This window comes from Eubalaena glacialis, chromosome 9 (genome assembly GCF_028564815.1).
Source record: "Eubalaena glacialis isolate mEubGla1 chromosome 9, mEubGla1.1.hap2.+ XY, whole genome shotgun sequence".
NCBI classification, from domain to species: domain Eukaryota; kingdom Metazoa; phylum Chordata; class Mammalia; order Artiodactyla; family Balaenidae; genus Eubalaena; species Eubalaena glacialis.
The window spans coordinates 17,848,815-17,862,174 of record NC_083724.1 but is presented as its reverse complement, the minus strand read 5'-3'; the positions used below and the strand labels follow the sequence as shown (position 1 = coordinate 17,862,174).

At 52.2% G+C, this 13,360-nt stretch overlaps 1 protein-coding gene across 5 annotated transcripts in view; it reads right to left on the bottom strand.

The window, feature by feature from the left end:
- Positions 1–12,988, bottom strand: part of ASTN2 (astrotactin 2) — a 909,948-nt gene extending 896,960 nt beyond the window's left edge. For all 5 annotated transcript variants that reach the window (XM_061200030.1, XM_061200026.1, XM_061200028.1 and 2 more), the window contains exon 1: positions 12,455–12,988. In XM_061200030.1, coding sequence (XP_061056013.1) covers positions 12,455–12,887 — 433 coding nt within the window. In that variant the 5' untranslated portion in view covers positions 12,888–12,988. The remainder of the gene's footprint in view (positions 1–12,454) is intronic.
- Positions 12,989–13,360: the final 372 nt, after the last annotated feature.

Below are 13,360 nucleotides of genomic sequence, written 5' to 3'. Positions count from 1 at the left end.
TGCTTTTTGAAAAAGATCACTCTGGTTACTGTATACAGCAGGGCTGGCAAACTTGTTCTGTAAAGGAACAATTAGGAAATATATTAAGCTTGGTGGGCCAGACACTCATGGTTGCTACTACTCAACTCCGCTGTTGTAAAGCAAAAGCAACCACAGACAATACATACACAAGGGTATGAGTGTGAGTGTGTTCCAATAAATCTTTTTTATTTATGGACACTGATATTTGAATTTCATATAATTGTCACATATCACGAAATATTATTCTTCTTTTGACTTTTTCAAGTATTTAAACAAGTAAATAGACTTACAGGCCACACAAAAGCAGGCAGCAAGCTGGATTTGGCCCATGTGCTATATATCAAAAAATATAAAGAAAGGATAAGGAGGATGGAGAGGCAGCAGGAAGACCAGTTAGGAGACTGAGGTAATAGCCCAAGTGAGCTTGGACAAAGGTGATGGCAGTAGGACATCATGAGAAGTGAAGAATTTTGAGAGTCATTTTAGAAGCAAAACCAACAAGGTTGGTTGACCGAAAGAATGAGAAAGGCAAAGGAAGGGAGATATCAAAGATGATTCCTTTGCTTGAATAACTGGGTGAATGGTAGTCTGGTTTCCTGAGATGGAAGGGATGTGGGGAGAGCAGGTTTGGGGGACAAATCATACATTGGTAATATGATTCCTGACAGCAGAGAAACAGGGTCCCTGCTGGTTGCCAGATAAAATACTGGCTGTCCAGCTAAATTTGCATTTCTGATAATCAGAGAGTCATTTTTAGCATAACTACATCCCAAATATTGCATGGGACATATGGGACGTAGTTATACTAAGCAAGTATTCATTGTCTGAAATTCAACTGGGCATCCGGCACTTTATTTTTTGCATTTATTTTTGTTCACAAAATATGCCAACCCTACTAGGGGGGTAGCCTTGGAGGAGAAAGAAAGGTTCCTCAGAAGAGGTAATTGCTGAGCTAAGGCTAGGAGATGGCCAGGTGAATGAGAACCCAGAAAAGCATTATAAGCAGAGAAAACAGCATTTCAATTCAGGAGTCAGGTAGGGGGAATATGCCTGGCTCCCCCCAGAAATCTGCCAGTCATCAGTGAAGCTAGAGCCCCAAGTGCCATGGGGAATGTCAGGAGGTGAGGCCGAAGAGATACCCAGGGACCACTGCACCCAGGGTGTCCAGGGACACACCAAGGATTTGGTACACTTCTTAAAGTACAGATTCCCAGGCCCCTCCCAGGCGCTTCCACTGGTCTGGAAGGAAAAACCTGGCTTCTAAGGTGATTCTGAGGAGTCGCTAACTTTGGGAAAAACTGGGCTAAATAATCTGGGACCTTTCCCAGTGACAAATCCCAGGAGCCTAGGAAGTTACGGCCGGCTGTGAAGTCTTGAAAAGAGTAACCCAGGTAATCAGAGCAAAGGCAGCAGAGAACAAGCCTGCAGCCTCCCAAGGGGACTCCTGAGAAGGGGGTTCTGTCCATCTGGATGGAAGTAGGTGGTCCAGAATGTTTGTCCAAGGACCCACCCAGCTCCCCAAGAGTCCCTAGGCATCTGGTACCTGGTTCTCATTGGAGCTCTCAGCTCCTGAAGGGAGATAGACGTCTCCATGCCTCTCCTTGCCGCCCTGCCTCCTTCCCTCCTCAGCCCACAGCCACCACTGAAATGATTCCCCCAAATGCAGCTATGAGTGTGACTGGAAATCTCTTTACTGCTGATTCGGCTAATGGAAACGCTCCTTCCCTTTGCGGCTGCTTGCAAAGCCACTCGTGACTTCCCCCGGTGTCCGAGAGCAAGGCTTTGTCAGTCAGCAGCCACCAGAAGGGAGAGGGTTCTGCCCCGATTGCCTCCCCCAAGACCGGCCTGCCTTAGACTCAGCCTCTCCGGGTTTCTCTGGCCAAACTGTCCTCAGACAACCTGGGAGCCCCCCACCCCCACCCCACCGCTTCCCCCTGCTCTTGGAGAGAGAGCAGAGATCAATGGTCAATTTCATCCTTTTTCTCCTCGCTGGTGGGGAGAGAGAGAGGGAGGGAGGGCAGAGGCCAAAGCCAGCATGCTGGAGTGGAAAGAGGGGGAAGGGAAAGGGAATTTGCATTCATTAGTTATTCATACCTCCACCTCCTTCCATAAAAAGGATTCCAGGTGGCTAAGAGGTACGGAGCACAAACAGTGCCAGACGCTGTGCTAGGTGCTCTGCACACACTATCTCCGTAAGGATCGTATGGCTGGAGTGTAAGTAACAACTGAGCACAGTGCGGGCCACTGACTACAACCGAAGGTGGAGGGCTCCCCAAAACTAATGATCGCAGCAACCAGAGAAGGGACTGCTGTGTCACCTTCACTTTCTTCATGGGCACACAGAGGTCTACAGTTAGGGAGTAGTGCAGCCCCAGGCCTTTGGGTCTTCAGAGCTGGCACACCCAGTCAGAGGAGCTGGGCTACAGACTGGATTTTGCCATGGCTTAGCTGTGGGACCTTGCAAATGTACTTCTTTTTGCTAGGTAAATGAGGGAGTTGGGCTGGATCTCAAAGGCATTCTTTTACCCAGTTCTAATATTCTAGGAGAACTATGCACTATTTATTAGGACTTTTATAGCATTATAATATATATATATATAAATATTATATATTATTATATATATATCCCATATGTATAGATAATGTAATAGAAATTCCATTTTCAAGGTAGGAGCATAAAAACTGCACAGTGCTGCTGAGAAGCACTAGACGACAAAAGTCAACTTGGGATGAAGGGCAGGAGTGACAAGGAAGTTCACCTGGTCAAGCGGGGGCTGCATCTCAGATAACAGATGCTTGACAATTTCTAGAAAAAGAATGTAGAGCTCCTCTAAGTTCCTGGAAGGTCTAGGTAACAGGTTCCCTAGTGTAACAGTATGCCCAGCAGGAGGTGGGAATTCCCTAAGCACCGGGAGAAGAAGAAAGTGGAAAGGGAAGAAGGAAGGGGAAGGGGGAAGGGGGAAGGGGGAAGGGGGAAGGGGGAAGGAGGAAGGAGAGAAGGAAAGAGGAAGCGAGGAAGGAGGGAAGGAGGAAAATCAAGAAGGCACGGCAGCATCGGAATTTGCTTGTCAAGTAGTCCAGGGGTAACGAGTGACATCTAGAGAAGATGAGACAAGGCCCGGTGCTCTCCTGGCAAACCAGCAAGGAGCAACAGGGCCTGGGGAGATGCTGAGTCAGCTCCTGGCAGCCCAGAAATGAGGTGTTCAGTCCCTCAGGCCTGTGAGGCTGTCACACCTGAAGTTCCTCTATAAGAAATGTCTGCAACTTCTTGGTAATGAGAAGAGGAAGAGATAAAAAATACAAGAGGTTGTCAAAGAGGTGAAAACTCAAGAGCACTCCTAGTTCTGCGCAGTATGGAAGGCAGAGAGAGCACGGAGTTTGGAACCAGGCACACCTGGGATAGGACCCAGCTCAGCTGTATGACAGCTGTGTGATCTTGGGTATGTTTCTTAACTCCTCTGAGCTTCCGTGCTCACCTATAACATGGGATGAATCCTATCTGTCTTTCAGCACTATGGAAAGAAGGAAATGCAATAGCAGATGTGCCAGCACTGCATCCAGGGCATAGTAAACGTTCAATGAATGGTTGCTTTTTTCATAGCCTACCCCATGCCAGAAGGGTGAAGTCCAGCATACCAGCTCCCCCCACCCCCAGGGGCCTGGACTAAGGTGGGAGGAAGGCACACCAGACTAGGAGTCAATAGATTGGATGTGGTTCCTGCTCCACCACTGACTTGCTATGGTGACCTTGACTTCTCCATCTTTATATAAAAGGGTTTCGTTTAGAAAATGTCCTAAATTCTTACCATTTATGGCAGGTGATGATCCCAACACCAGGATGGATCATCTCCCCCCAAACATTCAGTGCCTCTCCGTTTGGCACAATGCAAAGGTGCTAATCCCTTAGCTGGCTTCCATGATTCTCAAGAAAAGGTCTTCCCTAAACCCAACTCTTTTTCCTCTAATCAAACTGGTCTCATTCCTCATCCTACAAACACCCCAGAATAATAAGGAGGCAGGAGAAGGTAGAGGCAGTAGCTGTGGAAGCTCAGAAGAGGGAAGGTTTCATGGAAGAGGTGGCATTCCAGCTCAGCCTTAACAGAGGAGTGGAATTTCAACACCTCTCCAGTTCTGCACAGTATGGATTCTGAGATGAGACTTGGCAAACCTAAGTTTCTAGTCATCTAAGATGCCCTGAACACCTAGGGTGTGCCAAGCACAGGGTGAATCACTACAGCCCCAGAGATGAAGGAGGGATGTTCTCTGCCTGCGGAGCTCTTAGGCAAGCAGCACAAGACGGACAGAGAAACACGTGAAGTTCTGCTCTCACTCTGCCCCAAGTCACTGTCATCTCTCACCTGAACAGACTCCTACAGACCTTCCTCTCCCATCCTTGCTCCTCTACAGAGCAGCCTGAGTCATTCCTTTGAGACAGAAGTCAGTTACGGATGCTCTTTTGCTTAACGTCCTGCCTGGCTCTCCATGGCACTCACAGTAACAGCCTAAATCCTGTCCTGTCCACCCCCCACTCACTCCGCTCCGGCCGTGCTGGCCTTCTTGCTGGCCCTTGAACGCTCCAGGTGTGCTCTGGAGTCAGTTCTTTGCTGGAGCCGTTCTCTGCCCGGAATAGTCTTCCACATACCTGCTTGGTGACGCCTTCATGGCCTTCAGGTCTTGGTCCAATCCTGTAATCTCAATGAGCAATCCTTTGGCCCTATTTAATATTAAAACTGATTTCCTCACCTCAACAATGTTCATTTTCTTTTTGCCCTTTTTTTTTTATAGAATCTATCACCTCACATACCACATAATTTTCCTATCTATTATGTTTATCATCTTCTCCCCAACACACGTACACATGCACATATACACGTACTCCTGGATATGAGCTCTCTGAACGCAGGAATCTATGTCTTTTGTTCTCCATACATCTTAAGTGGCTGGAGCAGCGCCTAGCATGTTGTAGGCGCTCAGTAGTTCTAAGGGACCAGCCACTGTTACACCAGTCTTTATATCGCTAGTGGGCACCAAGGCCCAGAGTGTCCAACTTTCGTGCCAAGAGGTCAGGAAAGGCTTCAAAGGTAAGTTCATAGTTGAATTCAGCCTTGCAAGGTAAGAAGGAATTTTCCCAGGGCCTTTTGGGGCAGAGTTACAGAACAAGAAAGAAGGGTTCTTAGCATAGGACAGTCTGGGCAGCGTCTGATCATGGACCTTGTAGCTCAATAAGGAGCTTGAACTTCATACTAAGAATTATGGGGAGCCAGTGAAGTGCTTTAGGAGAGGATGGCCATGATCAGATTTGGGCTTTTAATGAACTCCCTCTGTCTGCAAGTACAGACGATGGATTAGAGAGGATAAGACTAGAGGAAGATAGACCAGTGAGTTGACAGCTGAAATCGTAGTCGAGAGAAGTGTTGACGTCTGATCCTGCCAGGGGCCGTGACAACGGGCACGGAGAAAGGGTTCCTTCTCAGGTGAAAGCCCTAATGGCTTATGACATACAACATCCTTGTCAATTTTCGACTCACAGAGGGGCTGCCTGCACGCTCTAGTATGCCAGTAAGGAAGCTAGAAATCTTCCAGTCCTGAATCTTATATTGGGTAGTCACCACCCCACCCCCTTCCAAACCAAAGAAAAGTCTTCCTGGGGGCTGTTGTCCTAAAGAACTGCAGACGGCAGTGAACAGCCAGTGAGAGGAGAGCGGAGCGAGTCCTGCCAAGCACCGCCGCCTGCCTTCTCTGGGGCCGAGAGGCTGCAAGCTCTGCTGGGAGGAAAGAAAAGCCAGCTCTCTCTCGCTATAGTTAATCTTCTGTTGCCACTAGCTGGTCAGTATGAGAACTTGGGGAAGTATCAGCCCTGCAGAGAAAGCATCCCCGTAATGCTGCTGCACCTCAAGGTTAAATCTGACTCTTTCTTTCTTTGTGCTGGGAGGCTCCCTCCTCCCCAGCACAAAACCCATTGGCTCAGGCTCTCAGGAGAGACTGGAGCCAACCAGCTGGATACCTTGGGCAGGAGAACAAATTCAACTTCCCCAGGGATATCTTTCTCCTTAGATTTTTGTTTGTTTGTTTGTTTCGCAGGGAGAGGAGGAGAGACTTGGTGCACCTCATGATGTTCAACCAAGTTGCAGACCTGAGACATATTTAACCCAGAGCCACGTGTTGGTAGTCAGTGTGATGGAAAGAAGCATGGAGGGGGATTCAAGACCACTGGGTTTAAGTGTGAACAGCTGGTCCTTAGGTAGCTTACTTCCCTTGTCTGGGACTCAGTGTTACCATTTAAATGGAGGGGGTAGATTCAATGTGCTCTGAGAGTCTGTGATGCTGTAAGGCCATCAAAGATGATGGTCATGGTAACAGCTTCCGTGGCTTTACCCAAAGAAGTCGCTGTCACTCTCCATCCTTCTCTCCCCCCAGCACACGTGTTCACACCATCCTATGGCAGCCAACGCCTAGTTTACAGCCAAGCAAGGAGGTAAGAAGCAGGAGGCTTTGCCTGCCAGGGGCCTAGGCAAACCTACTGTTGGACTTGCTGTAAATTAGTATTACTGAATGATCTTGCAGCCTGAGGGCCCCATTCAGGATAATGATCAAGCTCTGGGTCACAAAAGCTCGCAGAGTTGTGCTGTCTTGATGGCTAGTGTTCCTGACCCCCAGAAACAGCAAATCTGGATGGCCTTGACCCAACCTGGGCCTCTCTAACAGCTAAAACGAATCCTCCTCTCACCCTGCCCCATCACTCTCTCAGTAGCATAGTATAATGGTCCCTTGGTATCTGCAGGAGATTGTTTCCAGGACCCCACCCCCTTCCAAGATCCAAGGATGTGCCAGTCCCTTATATAAAATGGCATAGTGCAGTCGGCCCACGGTTGGTTGAATCTGGGGATGTAGAACCCACGGCTACGGAGGGCTAATTGTACTTTCTGAGGGCAGATAATATATCTGTCTCTGCCCTAATTGTTAAATAGAGTTCATCAGATCTGAACTGGCAAAGGGGTGGGGATGGAGTAAGGGAAGTGAGTGAAAAGGGGGAAAAACTCAGATCAGAGATCACTGAACTGCCGCCCACCCCCCTTATTTACAATATCCCAGAAACCTGGACCATCAGAGCAGGACGGGACCTTGAAGTCTGAGTGCTACTGAAATACTTTAGTGATAAGGGACCTGGAGCCCAAATGAGAAAATAACATTTTTTAAGCCTAGCTTTGTTTGAAGACATCAAATTCGCCCTCTCACCCACCCCAGAATCTCTCCCTCTTACCCATTCTGGAAAAAACACTGGAATTGATTTTAATGAATATTCTGTGGTCAGAAATCCCTACAGAAAACCCAGCTTATACTATTTGTATCTGTTTTTTTTCTCCCACTTAATAACTGTCATCAACCTTCAGAATCAAGGCAGAAACCAAAAGGGGCAGATAGCCTCAATGCCTCTGGTCCTTTCTCCAAATGCCTGCCAAATAGCTGTGTGGTCCCTGCTTGAAGACTTCCTCCCATGTGGACCCTGTCATCATTTGAGGTCAGAATGCTTGGTTGTTGGACAGCTCCCAGGGACACATCCTCCTGTCAGGTTGTACTCCATCCCCTTAGTATTTGCACCTTTAGGACATTCCTTAGAATCAGACGGGAAAAAAAAGCACGTGCCTCATTCCCTGTTGACGTTCGAAGAAAGCTTCTCCAGCCCTTGTGGACGGTCCTTAGGCTAAACTCCCTGCTTCTAGCAACCTTTCTGACCTTGTGCCTGGTCCCTCACTCCTTCTGGGGGCTTTTCTCTTTTGCTATCCATTTTTGTCCGTATTTTAAGGAATCTTTGCAGACCTGACCAAGTGGGCATTTCAGAGCATCTTTGTCTTCCACCCAGACCAATCAGCTTCCTGCCAACAGCATCCTTTCAGGACAGACCTTGAGGACACTGCCAGATCTGCTCATGCAGATGCATTTAAAAACATACTACTGGATGGTTTTTCTTTCTCCACACACCCTCCCCCAAATATAGAGCACACTTCTCACCTGTGTGATTTACGGGACAAGGTGAATTAGTAATGGATGCTGACAATGAGGGGTTCCTCAGTTTTCTCTCCTTTCCCCCTTCTGCTGAATCAAGGCTTATGGTAAACAGTCCAGCCTGGCCACTATCAAGCACAGCCAGAAGGCTGCTGTTTCCCTAGCGGTGGGCCTGAAAGCTAGATCCACAAGCAGGCTCTGGGGCTGCCTGGGGGCAGATGAGAACGGGGTGGTGCGCGGGTTCACCTCAGAAGCCCTGCACGGACAGTTGCTCCCATTCAAATTCTTTCTTTTCCGTCAGTCCTTCCCAACACCCCCACGTTACCAGCAAAGGAAAGGAGACAGTGAAAAGCAAGAGCAGCTAGTCAGAGTTACAGAGTGGGTCAGCACACTTCAAGTTCATAGAATCTTTGCACGGAAGGATTATTTTAGGGCTCAGCTACCCACTCATATTATAGCACAAAGAACTGAAGATCCGGGGTAAATGACTTGTTCAAGGTCAGAGCAGGCCACAGCTGAGAGTTCTAGGTCCTAAGCAACATCAAGTCCCCAAGCTGTACTGGAGCATTCAACTTCTCCTCCAGCCCATCCTCCATGACCTCACTCAGTTTTTGGTTTTTTTTTTTTTTCCTGTCCAGGAAATGTCCCCAGCTTTCTCTAAGTCTAAAGAGATATCTCCCTCCCTGATGTTACAGAATGTGTCATATCCATCACTCACTGGCACCACTACATAGAATGCCCTTTGACGTCCCATGAGTCATGGAACTCTGAGTTGGCAGGGTCATTGGAGGTCATTTAACTCATGCCTCACTCTCACACTCTCATACTTCAGCACCAATGTAGCTAAAGTTCCCCTGAGAAAGGTTCTTGCCATGCTGGTGATTGTTATGTTTCCTCTCCAGGACCCTGCACCATGCCCTACATAAATGTAACCAGCCCCTCAGTGCATATTTGGCTCAAGATGGCTGTTTAGCAATTACCAAGAATGTAGGTGTCTGATGGGCTGAGATTCCAGTCCCAGGTCTGCATTTACTCAAAGTGAGACCTTGGACTAGGCACCTGACCTCTCTAAAGAATGTTTCCTCACCTGTAAAATGGGAATAAATTACAACAGTGCCCACTTCATATATTTTATGTGAGTAAATAATAAAAGGCAAGAGTAAAGCTCTGAGCACCGCATTAAGGATTCAACAACTATTTGCCATTCCTTGATCAATTTCAAGGAAATTCACTTTATCAGGACCACTGACTTAGATTCTAAAGAAGAGGCCCAGACATAGAAACCTGGGGGGTATTTCACCTCTGAGGGAAACTGCCACCTACATAAAGCAGGCTGGAACATGAAGGGAAGATTAGAAACATGAAGAGGAAAAGACCCGAAGAAAAGTCTTTTAAGTCTGGGCACTACCAATTATAGAGCCAATAATTCAAACAAGAGAGGCAGGCAGAATGGAGGGAGGGAAGGCCAGGTATGTCGGTGACTTTGGTGAACAGGGATGGTAGACAGCGTGTGCAAAATAATTTTGAGCTTCCCCAACTGGACTTGGAGTAGAATGGGAACTCTACCTTTTATTTGTTTGTTCACCGCCCCTTCACACCAGGGACATTTTACCACCACCAACTCTAGACCCACAACCCAAAGCATGGCCTGAGGGCTTTGGTAGACACTATCACCCCCTAGTGGTGGCTCCACACACCCCGCTATTGGCAGGATTCAGCATTTACCGACTTTGCATGTGCATCTGTGGTGCATGCCATCTCCAAATCCCTTGAACTGGTGACCTGGTAGTGAAAGACTCAACCAACTCACCAGAGACAAACACTAGGCAAGGATGTTTAGAAGGTCTGAAGATGGGATGATGGGATGGGGCTGCCTGGGGACCCTGGGGGAGATATGGCCATAAATGACTCATAGTACTCCCCCCCCGCCCTCATTTTCAGCCAGCCTGGCCCTCCCAGAGCTCACTGTGCACTCTGTGTTTACACACAAACAGTGGGAGAACAACACAAATAAAAAGCCCACGCCTCCCTACACAGATCCTGCTGTACTCGGCCATCTGGCGACTACCCCGCTAGCCAAATCCCGGGTGGGAGTGCCTTGCCAGTCCAGGGCGCTGGGGAAGCAGGAGGAGGAGGAACCTGATTCCCCAAAGGGCTCGGGGCTTCCAAGGAGGACGGCACCTGCCACTCCACAGCAGGCAGTCCCCAGCCGCCAAGGCTCAGCCGCCTGCGTCAGAGAAGGCGGAAGCCTCCAAGTGGAGAGCACCAGGAGACTCTCATGCTGAAGCACAGGTCTGGGGGATTTGACACTTCCAGCTCCACACTCAGTTCCTCACTCAGCCTGCCCTGGGCTCCCGGGTACCCATTTCCTCTTGAAAGCCAAAGTTTAAAAACGCAAAGATTGCCAGCTCCAGGAATTCTGGAGCGACTCCTGTAGCTGGCTGGACCAGGTCCTCCACATCCTAGGGAAACTGGAACGCTCTGGGGTCCTCGCTTCCAAGTCATGCCATACCCAAGGATGTTCCCCCCCTTTCCCCCTCATTTGAACAGCCATTTAGAAGGATCCCCACTAGCTCCCTCTCCGGACATCCGGGAGTAGAGAGATCTCGAGGGTGGAGGGAGAAGGTTGGGATTGGAAGTGGTGAGGGACACCCTCCGTTTCTCTCGAAGGACCCTTCCCTGCGGCGGGGTCATAGGAGTTGGCCATGAGCCCAAGGTTAGCTCTTCGCCCTAAGGAACCCCATCTTCACCCCCATCCCCTTACTTGGAAATGGGCAGCCCACAAGTGCACGTGGAAATGGCTCTTGGTGTGTGTGTGTAGGTGTGTGTGCATATGTGTGTGTGTCCGCGCACGCGTGTGTATGCTTGAACGTGTGTGTGGCACGCCAGACGCGCCGCCGCGGAAAGTCCCCTGGGAACCTGCAAGGCGCTCTCCCGCCTAGCATCCCAGAAAGCGCAGCACGCTCAAGTTACAGCCAGCTGGGGAGAGCCCGGGGCCAGAAACCCGAGGCACGCGCTCAGACCAGGAAAGGGCCTGGCACTCGCTCAAATCTCCAAAGGCGGCCAGCAGGAAAGGGAAGTGGCGGGCGGGCGGGAGGGGGGCGTCACAAAAATACATCAAAAATATTATGGCTCCCAGGAGAGAGGAGTCTAGTCCATTGATTACTCTTTGGGGCTTCTCGGGCGAGCAAGGAGTTAACCTCAGAGGTTCAAGCCGGGACCCCGAAGGCGCTGACATCGAAGGCCCATCACCCCCGCGGTGCCGGAGCTGAGCCGGATCCCGAGTAGGCAAGGATCCGCGGAAGAGGTCTGGAGTCTGGCGCGAGCCCCCGGCCCCTTCCTGGAGCTGCTGTTGGCCAGACTCCGACAACCAATCGCACCCCGCTCCCCCAAGAGGGGAGGGGGGAGAGAGAGACCGGCGAGCGCGGGAGAGCTAAGGGGGAACAACATTTTTGTAAATGCTCTCCGAGATAATTAAGCGATCAATTACCCGGGTGGGAAATCAGCTGCGCCTCCCACAGCTACCTGGAAGGGCCGACTCCTCCGGGATTCGCGCTGGGAACCAGCAGGCAGCAAGCTGCGGGCGAACTTTCTGATTAACTTTTATGTTTGAGCCCCCACCCCCATCCTTTTCCTCTCCCCTTCCTTTTTCATGCCTTAAAGTTATTATTATTAGCCCAGTGAGTGAGCTGCGGGGACAAACGTGCTCTCCGCCGGGAGGCGGGTAGGAAGGCTAATGCGACCACGGGGATGGAGGGAGAATCTGAAAGTGGAGGGAGACCTTGGGTTCCGAACGCCAGTGCTCGGAAATCACTCAATCCTCCCCAGCCCCATTTCACAGATGGCTAAAACTGAGGCCCAGAGAGGCGAAGCGACTTGGCCAAGGTCACCCAACCCATCGGGAGGCCGAATTTATGCGGACTGAGAGATTCTACATGGAGCGACTCCGCTCCGATTCTCGAAAAAATCGAACCGGAAGAGCAGAGCCGACGACTCCGAGGCGAGAGCGAGGGGGCGGTGACCGCGGGCGGCCAGTGGCCGTGCCCCAGGAGCAGTGGGCGGCTGGACCCAGACCTGGCTCCCGAGCGGGGGACTACCACGGCCCCCAGCTCAAGCACACTCAGGCAGTTGGGGTTTCGGCGTCAGCGACGGATCGCGGCAGAGCTCAACGTCTGCACTGAGAGACGGACGGACAGGTCCCCACCGCGGGAGGGTTGGCACGCCCCCGGTCTCCCGCCACGCGCTCGCCCAGATACTGCCCCGGACTCATTCCAACCACCTGTACGCCCTCCGGGCCCCTCAGCTGCCCTCACTCAACCCCGCTCGGGGCAGCCCGGGGCGGGAATCCCCAGGGCGCCCCCACCCGTCTGGCTTCACTTGGGGGCTCCCGGTTCCCTGGGACCCCGCGTGTGCCGGCGCCCAGCCTTACCCAGGGTGAAGAAGGGCAGCTCTGTGTTGTCCAGGTCGTCCTGCACCGCGATGCGCCCCGGCAGCTCGTTACGCACAAAGAGCAGGAGGCGCGACTCGGCGGCTGTGCCCGCGGAGCCAGCGGAGCCCGGGGACGCGGCGGCGGCGGCGGCGGCTCCTGCCCCGGTCCCACTCCCGGCCCCGGCGCGGGTGCCGCTCCAGCCGATGTCGCTCTCCCGCAGGGCAGGCAGCGTGGACACCGTGACTGTCTTGAGCCGGCATGGGCTGTCGGGCTCCCGCGAGGCGGCGGCGGTGGCGCCGGCCAGAAGCGGCGGCGGCGGCAGCAGGAGCAGGAACAGCAGCAGCGGCGGCGGCGCCGGGTGGAAGCCGAGCCTCAGCCGCCCCCGGAGCCCCGAGCTGGGGCCGGGGCTGCGCCGGGCGCCGGCGGCGGCCATGGCGGGAGGGGCTGCGGTGCTGCGAGCGGCGGTGGCGAAGGAGGAGGAAGAGACAGCGGCGGCGGCGGCGGACGCCGAAGCGAACCAGGACGCCGGAGCTAAGGAGCCGTGGGAGCCGCTCGCTAGCAGCCCCCGGCTCCGGGCTCCGCCTCCCGATCGGCCCTGGCCCGCCCCCCCCCCCCGCGCCGCCTCCCCGGGCCCCGCCGCCCGCCCCTTCTCTGGCTCCCCACTCAGACCCCGAGCGTCTCGGAGGCTCCGCCCAGCCAAGTGCGAATCCCAGTCGCCCCCTCTCCTTTCCCAGGATCCCCCAATCCGCCCTCACAATATTCTTTAGCCACAGCACCCCTCTGCAAATTCCTAAGACTTAGGGACCCCGGGTGCTTCCCCTTATTCCCCTGGGCTCAACCCAGGTCGCCCAGCTTTACCCCACCCCTGGCCCAACCCAGAGGCTGCACCTGGGGGCGCGCCTTAGC